The 21,314-nt window shown below is 54.1% G+C and overlaps 1 protein-coding gene across 4 annotated transcripts in view; it reads left to right on the top strand.

The window, feature by feature from the left end:
* Positions 1-21,314, top strand: part of Adcy7 (adenylate cyclase 7) — a 39,733-nt gene that overhangs the window by 9,768 nt on the left and 8,651 nt on the right. For 3 of the 4 annotated variants that reach the window (XM_038312314.1, XM_038312311.1, XM_038312313.1), the window contains exons 2-15: positions 7,439-7,859; positions 8,903-9,106; positions 9,982-10,149; positions 10,821-10,970; positions 11,249-11,397; positions 12,534-12,645; positions 14,075-14,202; positions 15,524-15,682; positions 15,823-15,955; positions 17,838-18,029; positions 18,306-18,340; positions 18,818-18,898; positions 19,066-19,138; positions 20,091-20,188. In XM_038312314.1, the coding sequence (XP_038168242.1) occupies positions 7,689-7,859; positions 8,903-9,106; positions 9,982-10,149; positions 10,821-10,970; positions 11,249-11,397; positions 12,534-12,645; positions 14,075-14,202; positions 15,524-15,682; positions 15,823-15,955; positions 17,838-18,029; positions 18,306-18,340; positions 18,818-18,898; positions 19,066-19,138; positions 20,091-20,188 (1,853 nt within the window). In that variant the 5' untranslated portion in view covers positions 7,439-7,688. Of the gene's footprint in view, positions 1-7,438; positions 7,860-8,902; positions 9,107-9,418; positions 9,543-9,981; positions 10,150-10,820; positions 10,971-11,248; positions 11,398-12,533; positions 12,646-14,074; positions 14,203-15,523; positions 15,683-15,822; positions 15,956-17,837; positions 18,030-18,305; positions 18,341-18,817; positions 18,899-19,065; positions 19,139-20,090; positions 20,189-21,314 lie in introns of those variants that run through there. The other variant, XM_038312315.1, reaches the window with a different exon arrangement.

Genomic DNA, 21,314 nt, shown 5'->3' with positions numbered 1-21,314 from the left:
TTCTGTTCTTCCTTATCAAGGGAAAGGGGATCAGAACTCTGCTCCGAGTGGGTGTGAAAGTGTTTCCATTCGAAAGGGTGGAAGGAGCTAGAGGGCAGCTTTTAAAAGGATGAATCATAGTTAAGTGAATTCGGAGGACAAGGTGGGGACGGGGCCAGTGATATGGCTCAGCTGGTAAAAGCACTTGTCACCAAGACTGATGATTTAGGTTTAATCCCAGGACCCACACAGCGAAAGGAGAAATGCAAGCCGTCGTGTGACCACCCTCAAAGTGTGAGAAAAAGTGCAGTAAGTGTTAAAAAAAGAAGGGCGGGAGGAGGAGCTCTAGAATGACTTGGTGGTGAAGAGCACTGGCTGCTCTTTCAGAGAACCTGAGTTCAATTCCCAGTGCTCACATGGTGGCTCACAGCCATCTGTCATGGGATCCGATGCCCTCTTCTGTCATGCAGGCATACATGCAATTAGAGCCCTCACAGGCATAAATAAATAAACTAAAAAAAAAAAAAAAAGAGGTGGAGGCAAAGCCGGTGTGTGTGCCTTGCGTGCGTGGACACATGTTAGTTAGCACATGCCTGTCTCCCACGGTAGGCAGAGTCCCCAGACATGATACGGAAGCCCTGAGTCCTCTGCCTTTTGGAGCTCGTCCTGGCAGCTTCTGCGGGCCATGGCCAGATGCCTGGCGTACAGGTGTTATTTCTGTATTGGCAATGCATGCTGAGGGATGAGTGAAGGAATGGATGCCCAACTCCTCCAGGGCAGGCAAACCAGCCCTCACCAGATTGCCGGACACGTCTGTTGTTTTGCATTTTAACAGAGAAGCGGTTCAGGTCCACTCCTATGATCTCAGCCCTGAGCACTTCGGAGCCTGAGGCAGGAGGATCTGGAGTTTGAATCGGTTTGAGCAACATAGTAAGGTCTTGTCACAAACCATAAGGGACTGGAGAGATGGCTCAGTGGATAAGGGCCCCTTGCTGCTCTTCCAAGTACTGAGGTTCAGTTCCCAGCCCCTGAAACTGGTCGTTCACAACCACCTGTAATTCTAGCTGCAGGGAGATCTCCTGTTCTCTTCTGGCCTCCACAGGCACCCCAAACCCTACCCCATACACACAGGAAAAAGCTACAAAGGTGTGAGAGAGGCTGAGGAGGCAGCCTCCTGCTTAGCGGTGGGAGAAGGAAGGATCACCGTGCCCAGGACCCATCTCTCCCTCCGCCCAGGTGTGGTGCCAGCCTGCTCTTGGTTTGGCCTCAGCCTTCAGATTCTTCACTGAGTAAGGCGGTTTCCACCCAAGGCCCAGAAGAGCCCAGGTCAGAGCTGAGACCTCAGAGGTCTGGCATGCTGCTTTTTTTGAAAGAGGGGAAAGTGAGGCCCAACTCAGGTCAGGGCCTTGCCCAGGGTCACACGCAGCAAGATGGTGACTGGAGTGACAGTCTGAACCATGGCTGTGGCCCCTGGCCTAGGTGAAGCCATCACAGAGGAAACAGAAGGCTGAAGCTAACGGCACTGAGAGTCTCTAATGATTGCTCTGCCTGGGGCTTGGCAGACTGTTGGGAGATGGGGGTTGATTGGCCTGGCCCTGCCACACTTACCCCTCCAGGCTGGGCCTCACTGCTTGGTTTTGGTCCTCTGAAGGACTTCCTTGGTTTAGGTTGGCTCTTAGCTCTGTCCTTTTGTCTTTGCGACCTTGGCCCAGCAGGCTTGTAATTTTGTAGACCCCTTATCCACCCAGAGGAAGCTAGGGCCCTTGCAGAGAATGAGTGACGCTGTCCCTCCACCAATCAGCACAGAGCTGGCTGAACCCCAACACCTGGGAGCTATATAGTGCAGCAGGCCGCAGGCTCCTCTGCTCTCCTAAGGGAAGCCCCTTGTGTTCTCTGTTTTCCCTGGTCATTCAGAAGCTCTGGTCCCCACTCTGGGTTGTTGTAGGCTTACTTCACAAAGACTAGCAGGGACCAGCTGTAGGATAGACAGAAAAGCATCCTGTCTGGGCCCCATGAGGAGGCTGGTACTGGGGTCTGACCAGCACACACTGAACTGGCAGGAAGTATGGAAGCCATGGCCCTCAGGGCTCTAGGGCCAAGACCAAGCTGGGGAGGGAGGGAGGCACAAGGAGAGAGGCCGTAGAGTGGGATCGCTAGGTCCCGGGGTTTCCTGGGTGCCTCGACACTTCTAGTAGTGTGTGCATGAAGTTTAGGGTCTTCTGAAAGAGATGGGTTAGTCTGAGACCTTCTCAGCAAATGAGAAGCCTGCAGGCAATGGTGACGCTCTCCAGTGGTCCCTGCTGAGACCTGGGAACGGGGTCTGTTGTAGGCATGACAGGAGTAGTAGATTGCCAGGCTGGGGTGGGGCCTCTCTTCCTCACAGGCCTACATAGGGCCCTCATGCCTCAAGGCCCCCACTTCCCTTTTCTGAGGACACCAGGGCCCCACGCCTTCTGCAGCTCCATGCTTGCTGAGGAAGCTGGACTGGGGTTCCTGCTGGTTCTGTCTAGGGAAGGAAGTGGGTACAAGTATGGGTGGTTTACAACATGGGGCTGCTGGCTCCCCTGGGGGTGGGCCTCTCAGATAGCCTGAAGGCCCAGCCCTGTGCCAGTCTGTGATGTGCCAGCTCCCTGCCTTCTGTCACCGTCTTTTTACTCAGGAACACGGACACCACAGGTCAGGATTGGCGAGGAGATCTCAGCCCTGCCTGGGATACAGGAAAGGAATATGTGTGTGGCTCAGTGGGCTCCCCACAAGGCACCCCTCCCGGATCCTGCTGCTTTGCCTTGCCCCTGTCCCTGTGGGGTAGAAGGAAGTGTCTGATGATCTCCATTTAGCTGCCACTTTTTTTTTTTTTTAAAAATGTCATGTTGTCCTGCCTTATGGGATAGGGACAGGAAAGGGGTCGGCATTTTGAGGTATTAGGAATTTTTTTTAACAAGGGTGAGAGGCAGAGGAGTGGGCTGTGCGTGGCTTGTGTTCAAATCACAGCTTTCTGTCTCATTAGCTGTGTGATCATGGTGATGGTCTAGCCTTTCTGTAGCTCATTTCCCTCACCCAGGAAATGGGAGCAGCGGCCCTACAGGCAGGTGTGCAGACTTAAGGGCAAGGCCTCTCACTGGGCCTGGAGCACGTTTTTCTTTTTTGTTTTGACAGGGCTGCTGATCACAAAGCCCTAGAGATCCACCTGTCTCTCTGCACGGGGGGGGGGGGGGGCCCAGGGTTGGGTTTTCAGGAGTGTGAAAGACCACACCCAGCTTTTTACATTTAAACTCAGGTCCTCGGGCACGCTTGCACGGTGCACGCTCTTGCCCACTGAGGCATCTCCTCGGCCCAGGTGCGGGAGCCTTGCTTCCAGCTGCAGTCTCGGATTCCTCTGCTCAGCTAGCTATTCCAGGGGCCGAATCAGAGCCCTGGGTGGGCTGAATCCCTGCGCCCAGTGCATCCTATTGTCCACTTCCATCCCCAGCCTCTGTTGCCTGGGAAGTGGTCTAATTAGATCCACAAATAAAAATGTTTACCAGGCCTGGTTTCCCATGGGTTCAGGGGTGGGGGCTCTTGCAACAATGCCTCAGCCTGGCTCTGTGCTTGGGGAGGCGGGCCATGTCTGGGACCAGAGGAGGCATGCGCATGTGTTGGAGCGTGCACGTGCGTGCCCTCACACCACACACATGGGTCCTGGTTGCCCACAGCCTGGCTTTGCCTAGAGAAGTGGCTCTGGAGCTGTCTCAACCAGTGGTGTCTGGGGTTTCTCAGTCCAGCAGTCCCTGCCCACTGGTGTTTGGCGCTGAGCCAGAGGGCCAGGCAGGACTGCAGTTTATGTGCCTGTGGCATTTGGTTTTGTCCCCTAGAGTGGCAGTGGAGAAGCCTGGGCCCAGGAGCTGTGGTTTGAGTCCCAGCCCTTCTGGCAAGCACCTCCAGCTGTGTGATCTTAGGCTAGTTACTGTGCCTCTCTGGGCTCAGCTCTGCGGCTGTTAGGAAGGGGCTGGATGTGTGCGCAGTGACTGTAGAGCTGGGCACCACTCAGGATGGGCCTCGTCCTGTCCTGCAGCCCACAGCATAGGGCTGGGCACATACAGCCGGCGCTGGAATCCTGTGGATTCCAGAATGGCCTGCTTAGATATAGAGGAGGTGAACTGCCAGCCTGCAGGAGGCAGTATTCTCCTAGCTAGCAGTTTGCAATCTGCCTACGGCTGCAGGCCTTGGGAAGCCTAGGCTCATGAGCAGGACCCTGACTAGACAGGTGCTTGAGGACACCTGCTTGGGTATAGTCTCAAGTCCCTAGGCTTCTCTCTGCTGTGTCTGGGCCTGTGCTAAAGGCAGAGGGAGGCAGAGCTGGAGGAGCCTTCAGGGACTTCCCAGCAGTGGGCAGGAGTAGGTTCCCTGGGACCCTGTACTTCAGCCACCAAGGGTTTTGTTTCCTCCTGAATACTTTTCTTTGAAGCATCTACTAGCAGCTGGCTGTTTGTGCCCTTTGTGACCCCTTTGAGTCTCGCTATGTCCAGCAGCCTGCCCACCCTGTACCCTCTACCCTGTCACATACATAAAGGGGGTCACCAGTTCCTGGTACGAGGTGGCTCTTCTCTAACAGGCTTCTATTGCAATAGGGCAGCTGCCTTCAGGTGGAGTCTGTGTGGTTGCTCTGTTTTTGTTTCTCTTGGAGGTCGGGAAGGTCAGCATGTGTATAAGTTGGGGTTCTCTAGAGCAGTGGTTCTCAACCTGTGGGTCCTGCCCCCTTGGGGTCAAATGACCCTTTCACAGGGGTTACATATCAAATACCCTGCATATCAGATACTTACATTACAATTCACAACAGTAGCAAAATTATAATAGTAATAGTTTATAAGAAGCCTGAGCTACTAGGCTAATCAGTTTGTAATTAATGTAGACCTCTGTTGTGTTTATTTGGGACTAAATGGCTGTGGGACCTGATGGGACAGAAACCAGGTCCCACAGCTATTTGGCCTAGTATCTCAGGCTCTTCTTATTAACTAATTCTTACATCTTAAGATTAACCCATTATTCTTGTGTCTGTTAGCCACGTGGCTTGGTACCTTTCTCAGCAAGACAGTCACATCTTGCTTGCTCTGTGTTTGGCTTCCTTTGCTGCTGGGTGACGACTGCAGACTGAATCTTTCCTCTTCCCAGAATTCTCCTGTTCTCATGGCCCCACCTCTACTTCCTGCCTGGCTACTGGCCAATCAGCGCTTATTTAAAATACAAGTGACAGGGTACAGACCATTGTCCCACAGCAGGAACAGAACTTAGTGACTGAAAAAAATGCATATGGGATTTATTAGAATATATAGAAATATAAAATGTTTTTGAAAATTGTATATATGGGACAGAGATATATACTAGAAATAATATACTGGATATATATGATATATACACATATATCATATATATTTATTAGAATGGCTTACAGGCTGTGGTCTAGCTACTCCAACAATGACTGTCTACCAATGGAAAGTCCAAGAACCCAGTAGTTGGTCTTCAGTATACATTGGACTCCAGAAGAAGTAGGCTCTAATGCCAGTGAAGGAATGGACTTGCTAGAGAGAGCAAGAGCAAGCAGGCAAAGAGCAAAAGCTTCCTTCTTACATCCCGTTTCTACAGGCTGCCAGCAGGAGGTGTGGCCCAGATTAAAGGTGGATCTTCCCACCTCGAAAGATCCAGGTTAAAAGGAGGGTCTTCCCACGTCAAATGACGTAATTAAGACAAGTCCCTCACAGGTGTGGGATGCTTGCGTTTTAGCTGAATTCAGATGTAGTCAAGTTGACAAGCAAGAATATTGTCACAGCCTGAGCCACAAGGATATATCTTGAGCTGGCACATCACAAGTGTGGCTGAGAAGCCCTTTGGGAATACACGTTGTGTTGATGGGCGGGTGACGCGATCCATAGAGGGGTCTGTGGTGAGCACAGCCAGCCTGGAGTCCACCTGTTGTTAGCAGTCAGGCATTATGCTGGCCCGCCCCTGTCACCTGGCAAGATGCATCGGTATCTAGGAAAGTGCCTAGCCAACCCCAGGGTTGCTGCAAATGCACTTGTCAGTATTCAGGCAAAGGCCTAGCCAGCCGACTACATCATGCGGTGCGTGACGCTGTAAGGCTCTGTACACCTGTGCCAAGGCCCCTTTAAAAACAGGCTCCGCCCGTCACTTTTTCTCTTCTGCCTCACTTTCCTTCCTCTGCCAACAGGTGCAAAATTTCTCTTTCATCATCCCCCCATCAATAAACTCCCACATGGGTTTGTTGTATATTGTGGTCCATTCTCTGCTGCCGCTGAACTACAACACCGGACTGTAGTTTTGTAGTAAAGGCTGTCTTTCCCTCCCTGACTGCTTTCTGTCCTATGAGGTAGGACTTGCAGATTTCATAAATCTGTGTCAGTGGGCCAGGCATGCTGGCACATACCCATAATCCCAGATATATAGGGGGCTGAGGCAGAAGGATGGCAGGTTCAAGGCCTACTTGGGCCACAGAATGAGTTCAAGGCCAGCTTGGGTGTCTTAGTGAGAGTCTGTCTCAAAACGTAAAGAAAAGAGAGGGCTGGGGCTATTGTTCCACAATGGAGTATTTGCCTAGTATACGTGAGGGCCCGGGCTCAACTCCTTGTATCAGAAAAAAAAAAAACAAAAAACAAAAAACTTCTGTGTCTGTGGGTCCTTTTAAGAAAACACATCTCAAGCCAGGTGTAGAGTTTAATCCTAGCTCTTCAGAGTTGCCCTGGTTGAAGCTAGCGGTGTGGAAGCTGAGCTTGTGGCTCCTCAACCTCCCCAGACCACCTGGATCCCGAGATGGTCCTTAAATCCCAGGCTTTCAGGATCTCGGTTTGGGACCCTGTAGACCTGAAGACACAGACGGAGCCCCAGGCATCCAGAGAGTGTGTTGTTCACATCATCTCACACTGGGACCCTGGGGACAGAGCCCATCATCTCACCTGATATAGCAGGTGGCTCTACTGAAGCCCAGGGAAGCGAGGAAGGCTGAGTGTGGAGATCACTAGGGAGCCACCTAGAAAAAGAAATGCATGTGGCCCAGCCTCCATCATACAGGTGATACTGGGGAGTCAGTCACCAAACAGGAAGTGGCTTAGTCGGGCTTTGAGTGCCCGTGTACCATGCTGGTCTCCAGGGCGATGAAGGTACTGTGGGTCTGTACCATCCACTGCAGTGCCCACAAGTTATGTGCACCTGTGCCCTTACTAAGTGACTAGCATAACAGGGCTGGGAGTTTCCTTAGACAGGGTCTTGTTATATAGCACTGGGTGTTCTCAAACTTACAACCCTCCTGCCTCAGCCTCTTTAATACCGCTACACCTGGCTTCCATAATTCCATTTCTAACGATTCTGAATTCACACATGCCCAGGTACTGTATGAAAATAGCTCCATGCCAGCCCTTCCCTAATTTGTTCCGTGGGCATCAAGTGTTTTTGGTCTGCTTTGTCTCCACAGATCTGACGACCCGGAAGGTCCTGTCAGCCCATCCCAGACACCCTGAAGACACCAGTGACCAAGACTCAGTAGCTGGAGCCGGTGCTATGTGCTCATGGAGCCACAGGCTCTGGGTGCCTCTGCCCAGTCCTGACTGCTAGCCTCAGAGAAGTCAGAGGCCTAGGCCACATTCAAGAGTGTCAGTAGACAGATGTATCTCGGGCCGTGGGGCTCCTAAACAGGCCACTGGACTAGGCCACTGGGGAAGAAGATGCCAGCCAAGGGGCGTTACTTCCTAAATGAAGGTGACGAGGGCCCCAACCAGGCAAAGCTCTATGAGAAGTACCGCCTCACCAGCCAGCATGGGCCACTGCTGCTCTTGCTCCTCCTGGTGGCTGTGGCCGTCTGCGTTGCCCTCATCAGCATCACCTTCAGTCATGAGGTAAGGCCCCAGGCTAGGGTACTCTGGCCCTCCTGCTCCGATGGGAAAGCTTTAGCACCATGGTCCCTGTCTGAAGCTTCGTTTTCTTCTTTTGTGAACTGCTAGGTGGATGAAAAACCAGTTAGTTTGAATTTGATCTTGAAGTCTGATTGATTTTAGTTATTATATTAATTGTATGAAATCACCCTCAGTTTTTTTTTTTTCACCATGAAATTCAATCTGTTAAATGATCTGAGTCAAGGCTTGTATGTTACTTCCTTCCCTTATCTGACCACGGCAGACATCACCAATCAATCCCTGTATTCCTTTCTGAATCTAGTTATGATCTTGGGATTTTTTTTTCCTTTACCTCATCTTCCTTCTCCTTCCCCCACTTCCCCTTCTCCTCCTTTTCCTCTTCTTCCTCCTCCTTGCCATCGTATTTGTCTTTTCTTTATTTTTATTTTTTTTAAAGATAGAGCCTCATTATGTAGCCCAGGCTGGCCTTGAGTTCACAGCCTCTTAAACTCTGGCATAGAATCCTTACCACTGTCAGGGCAGATGGCATCTCTCCTGACCTGTGCCCTTGCTCTGCTGATGCTTAGGGTCTATGGGGGGGGGGACCCAGGATCTTCTGGGTCCGTCTATCTTCTGGATCCTTATCCCCAACTACACCTCTCCTCCAGTGCCACCTCTGTGTGGGGTGCCTGCTCTTTGTGTCCCCCCCACCCCAAAACCAGTTCTTTAGTCAGGCACAAATTCCTCTCTTCCCGGACTTAAGTGAGGCATTACCTGAGGAAAACCCTGTTCTGGCTCCTGTGGTTGCACCTGTCCCCCACAGGGGAGCAGTGTTCTCTTAGGGCCGAGTGGGGGTGCTCAAGCTGCTGCAATGGCTGGGATTATGTGAATGGCATTATATGCAGACCTCAGGTTATGGGGAGACCAGTGTCAGGGGAGCCCAGCACTGCTGTGTGGAAGGGGCTTGACGTGATTGTGGGTAGATTTCTGGAGGAGCACGTGCTCCTCTGGAGAAAGTCAGGGTATTCTCTGTTTGCTCTACCCAGGACCCCCCAAGGCACAAGGCTCTCCTGGGCACTGCGTTCTTCCTGCTGACGCTGTTTGTGGCTCTCTACGTGCTGGTCTATGTTGAGTGCCTGGTGCGGCGGTGGCTGCAGGCCTTGGCTCTGCTCACCTGGCTCTGCCTCATGCTGCTCGGCTCCGTGCTGGTGTGGGACTCCTGGAAGAACGAAGCCTGTGCGTGGGAGCAGGTAACGGTGGGAGTCGACATCACTGGGCTTGGGTGCGAGTAGCTGGTATATACAGTCAGCAGCAGCTTCTGCCCGCTTGTGGCCTTGGGGTTTATGGGAGTATGCTGTGGTCTCCCTGCAGGTGAGGGCACTGGGTTTAAGATGACCCCAAGCTGACTCTCTTCTCAGAGTGCCACCCTGGACCTGTTTGATTAAAGATGACGAAATTGCAACTCAAGAAGGCAAAAAAGCACCAATGGGTTCAAGTGCCAGGAAGAACCGAGTAGGACTAGCCCTTGCTCGAGTAGCTTGGCCCCTTTGGACCCGCTCTCCTCTGGGTTACTTTGTTCCTGAGCAGCCTGTCCCCAGCTCGAGGCTGAGATGGCTGTTCACTCAGTAGGACAGCCGTGCCACGTGACAGCTGGAGACCTTGGTTGAGCTGCACCAGCCTGGCCTGGTTAGTCACAGTTGCCTTGAAGTGGCATCCTCTGAGCACAGCCTGTGCCATTTTCTGTGATTGGGCGAGCTCAGGCCATGATTGGGCGAGCTCAGACAGTGATTGGGCGGGCTCAGACTGTGATTGGGTGGGCTCAGGCTCATGAAACCATAGGCAAGCAGGGCTGGAGTGGGAGGCAACACGTGACCCTGCCCCATCCCAGCCTTCCAGTGGTTATCAGGCCAACAGCTGAGCTCAATGACACAGAGATTCAGTATTCAGGTGATGAGCAGGGCTCTTTAGGTCTTCCTGTCCTGTAGTGTGTCTGTTCCTGTGCCTCACCATGTAGGGGAGAGGTGAGAGATCCCAGGGTTGGGATGTCCCAGGTGCCGAGAGGCTGAGGACGTCTCCTCCTTCATGGTCCTGGGCCATGTTGACTCTCAGGGTGCACTGTCCCCAGGTGCCTTTCTTCCTGTTCATCGTCTTTGTGGTGTATGCCTTGCTGCCCCTCAGCACGCGGGCAGCCATCACAGTGGGGATGGTCTCCACTGTCTCCCACCTCCTGGTGTTTGGAGCTGTGACCGGAACCTCCAAGACGTCCATGTCTGGCGCACAGCTGGGACTGCAGGTGAGGGAGGGCGACCGTGGCTGGGTGGGGGCCGGCTCTGGCCTGGTGGAAGTTGAGCTTGGGGGCTGGGTTTGCAGACCTGTGGTGGCAGGCAGGGCCCCATCTTGTTTGCCTTAACTGCTGGTCTAGGATAGTCTAGACTCAGGCCCTAGCTGTGCTCAGGGTCCTGCTCTGCGTGACTCTCCCCAGGACCCTGACCTAGGTTCTTAACACCCTGGTCTTGGTATGTTGACTCTGTTGAGTAAGTGTGCCCCCAGTTCACATCATTGGGGTACAGGGAATTGTCTTCTTTCTGACTGGCCTAAATGCCACTTCTGGAGGAGAGGTTAGAGCTCTGGGCAGCCAGTTGGGTTCTGTACCTTCTGTGGCTGGGTTCAGAGCTCAGTGAGGGAGCCAGCATCTCCTTGGAAGTACTTGGTAACGGATAGAGCATGTTGTCTGGTGGGGCAAAGAAGGCCCATGTTCTGGTCCTGTGGTCATAGCAACTCACTGGGGAATCATCTGCCACCTGGACCTCAGTTTTCTGCCGAACCCAGGGAAAAACAACAACCTGAAGAGTATTTGGGTCAGGCAATGGGGCACAAATGCCACCATGTCTGCTGTGGGGTTCGTGCTGAGCAAGTGCGCTGGCTGGACCATGCTGAGCCTTGCTTGCCCTCGGCTGCCCTCAGCTTCTGGCCAACGCCATTATCCTCCTGGGTGGGAACTTCACGGGGGCCTTTCACAAGCACCAGCTGCAGGATGCTTCCCGGGACCTCTTCATCTACACCGTCAAGTGTATCCAGATCCGCCGGAAGCTGCGTGTGGAGAAGCGCCAGCAGGTAGGGACCTACGTACCCTCTCCTCTTCTTCCCCGACTGCTGTGTACCCCATCTTGCACCTTGTCCTGCACATGTGGCCCATGTGGCTGGTCCCTTGGGGGTCTCCGTCCTCAGAATTTAGGTGATAGGGAGGGCAGGTGCTGTCAGGGCGACCCTGTGTACATGACATTGTGGATAGTCTGTGGGAAGAAATGAGGTGCAGGTGGCTGGCCGGGGGGGCCTGGGGATGCTCTGCCTGCCTCCACTGCCCTCCCACTGGTCTGCCCTTCTGTGCCCAGGAGAACCTGCTGCTTTCGGTGCTGCCAGCTCATATATCCATGGGCATGAAGCTGGCCATCATTGAGCGCCTCAAAGAGGGTGGTGACCGCCGCCACATGCCTGACAACAACTTCCACAGCCTCTATGTCAAGCGGCACCAGAATGTCAGGTGGGCGGAGCATGGTGTCCTTTTTAGAATCTGGCAACCGCTCCCCTTTCCCAGGGCAAATAGCGCTCTGTTGGGAGCCTCAGTCCACACAGGGATTGGCGGTCAGCCACTTCCTTGGGCCTTAGTTTCTCTTTGTTTCCTTTCTTTATCTTTCTTGGGCAAAATCCTTCCCTCCCTCCCTCCCTCCCTCCCTCCCTCCCTCTCTCCCTCCCTCCCTCTCTCCCCTCCCCTCCCTCCCTCCCCTTCCTCCCCTCCACTCTCCTCTCCTTTTCCTCTCCTTTTCCTTCCTTTCTTTTCTTTTTGTTTGTTCTTTTCTTTTTTTCTTCCTTCCTTCCTTCCTTCTTTTTTTTTTTTTCTGGAGTTGAGACCTGAACCCAGGGCCCAGCGCTTGCTAGACAAGCACTCTACCACTGAGCTGAATCCCCAACCCCTCTCCTTGTTTCTTCATGGGGCGAATCAGATCAAGGCTCTTAAAGGGCTAGGGTGGTATTAGAGGAAGAAGACCCAGTGTCCTCCCAAAATCAGAGCAGGTCACGTGAATTAGCCGGACAATTGGGTGGGGAGAGAGGAGCATTTCTGATGATTCTCCCTAAAGGAGGTGAAACCCCTGAGCTTGGTGACCGGGTGTCCCCGTCCTTACATGGCCTTACTGATTTGACAGGTGCAGGATCTCTTGTGGCGTGTACTGTGGCCACTTTGAACTCTCTCTAGGTCTCTGCCTGAGGGCCGGCGTTATGTTGCAGCAGAGATCTTTTAGTATGAGTCAGGGCTACATCTGTTGCCTGGGGTCTCACAGGACATGGAGCACAGCGAGGCCTGAGGGCTTTTCCACCTACGTCCCCGGACCTCAGCTTGCTCACCTGTGATTCTTTCAGGGCCTGGGGAGAATTGGAAAGAGGGGGAGTTGTATTCCCGGAGTTGAGGTCTCTTGACTCTCTGGGTGTAGGTGCAGAGAGAGGGGAGGGTGCTGGGATCTGAGCGTAGGTAGTGTGCTCTGTCCGGTTGTAGTGAGAGGCCTCTGGAGCTAAGATGGGTCAAGCTGGCCAGGAGCATCTCTTCTGGCCTTTGGGGCTGATGGGGGCAGAGGCAGGGCCGCCTCCCAGGGATCTGATCCTAGCTCTGTGCACCCGGACTAGCATCCTGTATGCAGACATCGTGGGCTTCACGCGGCTGGCCAGTGACTGCTCCCCCAAGGAGCTGGTGGTGGTGCTTAACGAGCTGTTCGGGAAATTCGACCAGATTGCCAAGGTGAGCCTGGGCATGCCGTCAGCCCGCTGTTGCGGTCACAGGACATCACGCGCTGCATGAGCTGGGAGTGGGTGGGAGGCTGGGGCTGAGGGCTTGTGTCTGGGTAGGAGGTGATTTCTGTGTATCCCTGTGAGCTGGGTGCCAGGGTACCTCCACCTCAGCAGATGTAGAACAAGGCTGAGTGCGTGCCCGGAGTGTTTATGGGTCCAGAGCAGATGGCGGCTTAGACTTGCAGTCTGCAAATGGCTTTAGTCTGGCAGCCTTGCCTTACCTTGGGGGTCTGGGAGCAGCCGGAATGCCCAGCCTCACTCAGAGTCTCGGCTTGACAAAGTCCCAGGTGAAGTGTGCATATAAGAAGCCGGGCAGTCGTGGTGCACACCTTTAATCCCAACAGAGGCAGGCGGATCTCTGAGTTCGAGGCCAACCTGGTCTACAGAGCGAGTGCCAGGACAGCTAGGGCTGTTACACAGAGAAACCCTGCCTTGAAAAACCAGACAAAATGAAACCTTGAGAAGCCTTCCAAAGGAACCCATGGCCTAGCATGGTGGCGCATGCCTTTAATCCCAACACTTGGGAAGCAGAGCTGGCTGATCTCTGTGAGTTTGAGGCTAGTGGTGGGGAGGGGGCAGACAAAGACACAGACTCAGACCCAGGGAAGGAAAGCCTGTGGGGCAGGGGAACAAGGCCTGGAGCAGACACAAAACTCTGTCTCCAGGACTTGAAGGCAGCTCGGTGTGTGTAGAGCAGAGTGTCCAGGAGATAGACAAGGACGCAGTGGCCTAGGCAGAATGGAATTTGTCCTTCTGGCACTGAGAAGGCATACCAAACAGGAATGGGTTTTCTTTCTTTTTAAAAAACTAATTTATTTTTATTTTATGTGCCTTGGTGTTTTGCCTATATGTATATCTGTGTTAGGGGGCTGGATCCCCTGGAACTGGAACTACAGACAGTTGTGAGCTGCCGTGTGGGTGCTGGGAATTGAACCCAGGTCCTCAGAGCAGTCAGTGCTCTTAACCACTGTGCCATCTCTCTAGTCCCTCAAATGCTCTTCTTCTAGGGCTGTGTTGGCTCTGGTCTCCTGGGCCCTTCCTCCTTCTCCTGGGTAGACATCCCAGTTGCATTGATTTAGACCCAGCCTTCTGCTTGCATGGTCATTCCACAGCTGCAGGGTTTGTATCTGTAGCCTACTGCTGTGTCCTAGTACCTGGCCAGGTATACAATAGGTGCTCAAACATTACATAGGCAAATAAGAAAGACAGTCCCTCCTGCATGGTCCCTACTAAGCCTTGCTTTTATCTGGGTTCCTGGCAGGGTCTCTCCAGGTCCTCTTGCCAGGCTCTGCAGCAGCCTTGAAGGCCATTTACAGCAGGGAGGAGTCCAGCTGGCCCAGGCCTGCCCTGAGCATGCCCCTTGCTTGCTTACCCTGCAGGCTAACGAGTGCATGCGGATCAAGATCCTGGGTGACTGCTACTACTGCGTATCGGGCCTGCCTGTGTCGTTGCCCACCCACGCCCGCAACTGCGTGAAGATGGGTCTGGACATATGTGAGGCCATTAAGTAGGTGCAGGGGGGCCAGAGCTCGGGAGCATGTCCCCCAGCAAAACTCCAAACCGAGGCGGGTGGGGTGTGAGGCTTGCCTGGATTCTCAGCATGCCGTGTGGAGGACGCAGGCTCCTTCTCTTGGCCTCCCTTCCTCTGGGCCCACCTGGGGCTTCAAGTTCTATAAGCATCTGAAAAGCTGTGTTAGGCCAGGCATGGTGGTGCACACCTTTAGTCCCAGCACTGAGGAGGCTGAGGCAGGTGGATCTACATAGCAAGTTCCAGGACTACATAGAGAGACCCTGTCTCAAAAAAACAAAACAACAAAACAAAATGAATAAAAAGCTGAGCTTGGGCAGCTGGGTTCCACCCTTCCAAGGACTAAGATTGTAGGAGGAGCTCAGGACAGAAAGCAGGAAGGCCTTCCAGAGGCGAGGTCCAGCTCTCAGACGCCATCAGCTTTCCGTTCCTCTGGGAAGCCTCTGGTGCCAGAGAGCTTACTCTCCATCGGCAGGTAGGCCTGGATCTTCTGGGCCCTTCTGCTGGCACTGGTCTGTTGGTGAGGTGCTCAGGGGTGTGCAGGAAGATTCATGAGGTGGTGGTGGAGGTGGCCTGTCTAGGCAGCAGAGGAGGTACTCCATCTGATACCTCTTTGCCGTACCTCCAGAACTCTCCCCAAGTCGTAGGTATAGTCCACAGTGCAGACACCCAGAGTGCCTGCCGTGGGACCCGGCCTGACACCCAGGATGCCTGCCGTGGGACCCGGCATGTCCCCATTCTGCATTGTGGAGAGGCAGCTTTTGCTCCTGCTGGCTTAGCCTTGGTGGTTTTAGCTCATCTGCAGCTGCAGTGGTGGACAGAGGTGCTGGTGGTCCCTGAGCCCCTAACCACCAGCTTGCCTGAGGGGTATAGAGCTTTGCTCTAGCCTGGGAAATAGGGGTAGTGCCACGTCCTGGAAGGCTCCACCCTGGGACCTCCTTGTGCTGAATAGGGCTCTCATTTCCTGCAGGTGGAGTTGAGAAACCCCCACGGTCCTTGTCTATACTGGGTGCTGGGTAGGGCTTAGCATCCTCTACACCCTGGAAGCCTTATCAAAACCAACAGGGCTGCCCGGCAGGGGATACCTGGGACAGAAGGTGGCGCATCAGCATAAACGGCATCCTAAGTCCCTTTCTCTTCTTGCACACCCTTGAGCTGGGTGTGAGTTTACACACTCCCAAGGTTGGAGTTCTTGACCTCTCTGAAGAGGACCCTCTGCCTCCCTCCTTGGTGCGCTGCCATCCCTGAGACCTCCAGTGTGTTCCTGAACTGCTGTAGGTGACAGACCGCTCTGCTCCAGGCAGGTGCGTGAGGCCACAGGCGTGGACATCAGCATGCGGGTGGGTATCCACTCCGGCAATGTGCTGTGTGGGGTCATCGGGCTTCGCAAGTGGCAGTATGACGTGTGGTCCCATGACGTGTCCCTGGCCAACAGGATGGAGGCGGCCGGAGTCCCTGGGTGAGTTTCAGCGGGGCAGAGGCCAGGCTGATGAGGGTGGGGCCAAGAGTGGAGGCAGGGGATGATGCCAGTCCTGTCTGCTGTGCACCCCTAAGTGGGTGCCTGGACCACGCTGCTTTATCTGGCTTCCGTCTCCCCAGCCGGGTGCACATCACAGAGGCGACACTGAACCACCTGGACAAGGCGTATGAGGTGGAGGATGGGAACGGGCAGCAGCGCGACCCCTATCTGAAAGAGATGAACATCCGAACCTACCTGGTGATAGACCCTCGGGTACAAGGGCTTGGGGGGTGGATGGGGATTGGGCAGCCTGGGAGGTTCCAATTACTAGCAACTGACCCTCAAGGCTGTGGTGAGGTGGCAGAGACTAGCTCAAAGTAGGAAGACACTTCCTTGAACTGGACACAGTCTAGGACACCAAGGAACAACCTGTTTGTCTTTCTGTAAGGAGGGGAGCAAGGACTATGGGCATAGAGTGCCACGTTAGTGCAGGCCCACAAAGCTAATTGCAGGAAGGTCTCTTCACCCCTGCAAAGACTCAGGGAAGCAGGGAATGGCCGGGCAACCTGCTCCTGGAGCTTGCGGAACTGGGACTCTCAGGTGGCTCAAGATGCCTCCTCTCCTGGAGCCCGACTTGCCCTAGTGGCCCAACTGGAGAGGCTGCTGGGTGTCTCTGCTGACTGCTCCAAGCTGGCAGTGTGTTGCCTTTTGTTGTCTGTGGACTTAACCTCCTGAATCATCCGTGGAATTTGCTCCAGAATGGTGGCAGGAGCTTCTTCCTGCTCTCTTGGTTCTGGTCTTTGGCTGTGCCTGGCGGCAGCCTGCAAACCCACCTAACTTCTGTTGCCTGTCTTGGTTACTCTGTGTCCACAGGGCTGCCCCCACATACAGGAAAATGCCCGCTTCTGGCCTTACTGTCCCCATGTGGTCTTGTTTATTTATCCTTTTCCTTGTTTATTATCATTCATGCTGTCCAAGACCACTGACCCTCTAGCCTGCAGATGGCCCAGCTCTGCTCTGAGCATGCGCTTAGTGGCTTTGAAATGGATGAAGCCCCAACCTCAAAGACATCTGCAGGCGTGGTTCCAAAACCTACCCCTGAGGGTTGCCAGCCTGAGCCAGCACGATTGCAGGATGCTGGCCAGACTCCGGCCAGGCTTCAGAGAAGCAGCAGCCTATGTGTGTGCATGTGTGCGTGTCAGCGTGTCAGCCACTGGCAGTGTGGGACTGTCACGATGCCTGATCCCTCTCTCCAGCGTGTTTATCCATTTATTCACATAGCTGGCAGTTTAGAGGGACCGGTAGGAGTTCCTCTTCGTTCTTGTCTCTGACCAGCATGTGACAAGGGCAGCCAGCAGGAGAGGAGCCTCAGAGGGTTTAAAGAGGTTTCTATGCCCAGAGACTCTGGAAGTTTCCAGTAAATTTGTCACTGGGCTTTGCCCGGTCTGGGGCTGTAGGAAGGCTGCTGCCTGTTGGTGTCGGCAAGTCTGAGGAGAAGGGCTCTGGAGGAAGTGTCTGAGATGTGGGGGGCGAAGGAGGGAAGAGCCTCAGCAGACACAAGGGAGCCTGTGCTTGTCTGATGGTCTTGAGGCTTTCTTTTCCTCTTTTGCTTCCAGCCATACCTGGCCACCCTGACTGGCAAAGGCCCAGGCATGTGCTAAGGGGGCCTTGGGGCTCAGTGGCACTGAGACAGGAGGCCAAGCTGGACCCTCCCTCAGGGCCTGGCTGAATCACTAAGGCCCCAGGATGGTGCTGGGCCCAGCAAGTGTGTGGCAGATGGGCTTGGTGCTGAGCTGGGTGTGGAGTGGGCTGGCGCTTTTAGTAGCTGTGTCTCTGAGTTCAAGCCAACACACATCTTCCTTCCATTGCTCTCACCGGAAGGAGCATGTGTGAACCACATGTGTGGGCAGGGCAGGGCAGGGCTCCCGCTTACCCTTCCTCAAGGGTGGCTGAGCTTGAGCTGTGTGGCCATCAGCCTCTTCCTGACTTGGGGCTTCAGCCAGTCCCCAGGGCTTCAAGAAGAGGCTCAGAAACTTAATACTTTCCCCTTTAGCAGACCAGCCAGTGCTCCAGGCGTGCTCACATGCATGCCAGGGACAGTTGAGAGGGGAACAGGCAGAACAGGTCAGAATAGGTCATGTCTATGTGTTTGCAGAGCCAGCAGCCACCCCCACCCAGCCATCACCTCCCCAAGCCCAAGGGGGATGCGACCCTGAAGATGCGGGCTTCAGTGCGTGTAACCCGCTATCTTGAGTCCTGGGGTGCAGCGCGGCCCTTTGCACACCTCAACCACCGGGAGAGTGTGAGCAGCAGCGAGACCCCCATTTCCAATGGACGGAGGTCAAAGGTAGGTCCCCTCCCATCTGGTTGCTGGGTCAGGAGCCCTCTGAGAAGGGACAGGGAGCAAAAGGCTCTGTCCCGCCCTTCTCTAGATGCATTGTGGGTAGTCTCTGCCAAGCCTCCCGTCTGGACAGGAGGATGTCTTTGAAGAAGGCTCCAATGGGGCCTGGAATATCCTAGAATCTCCTGGTCCTTTTCCAGTCTGAGGAAAGAAAGCCAGACCCGTGGGGGATGAGAGTCAGTGTCCAGGGAGTGCTCACCTTCCCCTTCTCGCCCCTTTCAGGCCTCTTCACTGCGCCGACACCGTGCCCTTGCCAGGTAGGTGCACTGCCCTCCTGCACACTGCTTACGGCCGGTGCTATGCCAGGCTCCTCCTGCAGGCAGGTGCCCTGACCAGTCTCTATCTGGGGCAGCCCCTCCAGGCCCAGCCCAAGCCTCTGCGGGTTTGCCAGGGCTCAGGTTTGTCTTCTGTGGGTGCAGGACCCCCCAGGTCCCAGGCTCTATGAATGACTGCGGTGGGATGCATGCTGTGTGCTACCCTAGGGCAGGGGCAGCGGGTCGCTGTGTGTTCTCTGGCTTCTGTGCTGATCTTGGCCCTAGCCGAGGTGGCTTTGGTCTAGGGGTTAGGGATGTGTCCTCTGCTTTTTTCTGGGCTGCTGGCCCTTCCCTTAACCCCTTTTATGAACTCAGGGACCCCAACAGATACCAGTAATCCTACTGGCAAATCCAGCATCCATAGCCTAGCCCCTGGCCAGGTGGGCCCCTGGAGTGATGTAGCTGGGGCTCTAATTCTAGGAGCGCCTCCCCCAAGGGGCGCTTGGATGACGACTGTGATGACGAGATGCTCTCGGCCATTGAGGGGCTCAGCTCCACCAGGTGAGGCCTGTGATCTCTACCCACCTCTTCCCTCCCACGGCAGGGCTGGTCCCTCTGCTAGACGTGGAGCCCTGGCTGTGGCCTGTAGCTCCTTCCCTTGCCCCGGGGTTGTCTCCAGGAGTGTGACCCTCTCCGGCTCTGCGGACATTGTGCTGCTGTTCCCCCAGGCCCTGCTGCTCCAAGTCTGATGACTTCCACACCTTTGGTCCCATCTTCCTCGAGAAGGACTTTGAGCGGGAGGTGAGATTCGGGCAGGTACCACAGAACTGCCAGGTCCAGCAAATTGCACAGGGTGGGGAGACCCACAGGGCGCTCTGAACTGACTGCTGGGTAGATGGGATTCTGCGCAGTCTCATTTGTGGCTATTCCCGTTGGCCTGCTCCCTTTATCTCACACCACCCTAGAGATTTGTCCCTGAGGTTTGGGGCAATTGAGTGCTTAAGATTTTCAGGAGGATGCTATCCCAAATCCAGTCTCCTGGTTGCATACCTGTGGTACCTCCTTCCTGACTGCTGTGACACACTTTATGCCCATAGGTCTAGAGCAACTTGTGGCTCCCTGGCAGGTCTTGGGTCTGTATTGGGATCGACTCCACCTTTCCCGCAGGCAGCCTGGCAGGTGCCAGATCCAGTTTAGACCAGTGTTGAAGCTGGTTGTCCTTAGCTTTAGGATATGGCTGTCCTGACTTTCATGGCCTAATATCCAATATTGAGGGGAGGAATCTTCTCCCTGGGGATCTGAGTAAAGTTACTGGGAAGAAAGCTGAGGGGGCTTCCCTTGGCTGTGGGTCACATGGCCCGAATCTTGGTTGCTCCTCTACCATGGGAGCATGATGATGTGGTCACAGAGTAGACACAGGGATCCCTACCTGTGTGTCCAGGGGCTCGGACGCAGATAATACTCCTTTGTGAGGGGTGAGGTCAGGCCTACTGACAAACAGCCCCACGAGCAGGAGTTTGTTTCCCGCGTGGGGCCCAAGAAATGAAAACGAAAGCCTTGCTGGGTGTTAAGTATTGCCCATGCAGAGAGGAACTGTATAGTGTTGGCAGGCGAGTGACTGCGTGGAGTAGACTTCCTCGAGCTCCCGGGGTAGCGCCACACATTTTATTTTAGGATATGAACTTGGAATGTCCATTAAAGGGACTTTGCTGGTTGCTGTCTCTCACGGTCATGTCGCCTCTCCCCTACCTAGTACCGCCTGGTGCCCATCCCCCGTGCTCGCTACGACTTCGCCTGTGCCAGCCTTGTCTTCGTCTGCATCCTGCTTGTCCATCTTCTCGTGATGCCCAGGTCAGTCTGTGGTGGAGAGGATGAGCAAGCCCACTGGGGTCCAGCTTTTGGGGTTCTCCTTTTCACGTGGGTAGGTGAGATTTACAGAGATCGTGGCATCCAGCCTGGACCCAAGAACCCTGAAATTCCTACTTCATGTTCTGGGGTCCTGCTGGTGCGGACATGGATGAGGGGCCAGGAGGACCAAAGCTTAGCCACAGATAGCTTCCAGAAGGCAGTTAAAAGAAAGCATGACTGGCCTTGTGGTTTTGGATGTGTTTGACAGACTACACAGGGCTAGTGAGATGACTCAGCGGGTAAAGGCACCTGCCGGCAAGCCTGACAGCTCGAGTTCGATCCCTGCCATCCACGTGGTTAAAAGAGAGAACTGACTCCAGAGTTACTCTCTAATTTCCACATGCATGTTATGACGTGTGCCTGCATTCACACGCACGCACGCACGCACGCACGCACGCACACACACGCTAAATAGCAACCAGGTATGGTGACCCAGGCCTGTGGTTCCACAGCACTCAGTGGCAGAGACATGAGGATCACTTCAAGTTTGAGACCAGACTAGTCTATATCGTAAGTTCCAGGTCAGCCAGAGCTGTAAGTCCCTGTATCAAAACCAAACTAAAGCCAGATGGTGGTGGCGCATGCCTGTAATCTCAGAGCTCCAGAGGCAGAAGCAGGCAGATATCTGTGAGTTCAAGGCCAGCCTGGTCTACAGAGTGAGTTCCAGGACAGCCAGGGCTACAGAGAAACCCTGTATCAAAAAAACCAAAACAATAAGACTGAAAGCAAACAAACCATGGTAAATAAAAATTATATATAAATGCTTAATTTTTTTTTTTTATTGTAGCCAGGTGGTGGTGGCTTTAATCCTTTAATCCCAGCACTCAGAAGGCAGAGGCAGGTCGATCTCTGTTCAGTTCAAGGCCAACCTGGTCTACAGAGCAAGTTCAGAACAGGCTCTAAAGCTGTAGAGAAACCCTGTCTGGAAAAACCAAAAAAAAAAAAAAATTAATTGTATTTTTGTGAGTTTTGCCTACGTGAATGCATTTATACCACATGTGCTTGATGCCCGGGGCTGTGAGAGGAAGGTGTCTGAGCCCCTGGACTGGAGCTATAGGTGGTGGGGAAC

Source organism: Arvicola amphibius, chromosome 15 (genome assembly GCF_903992535.2).
Source record: "Arvicola amphibius chromosome 15, mArvAmp1.2, whole genome shotgun sequence".
NCBI classification, from domain to species: Eukaryota; Metazoa; Chordata; class Mammalia; order Rodentia; family Cricetidae; genus Arvicola; species Arvicola amphibius.
This window is presented reverse-complemented; position numbering and strand designations above follow the sequence as displayed.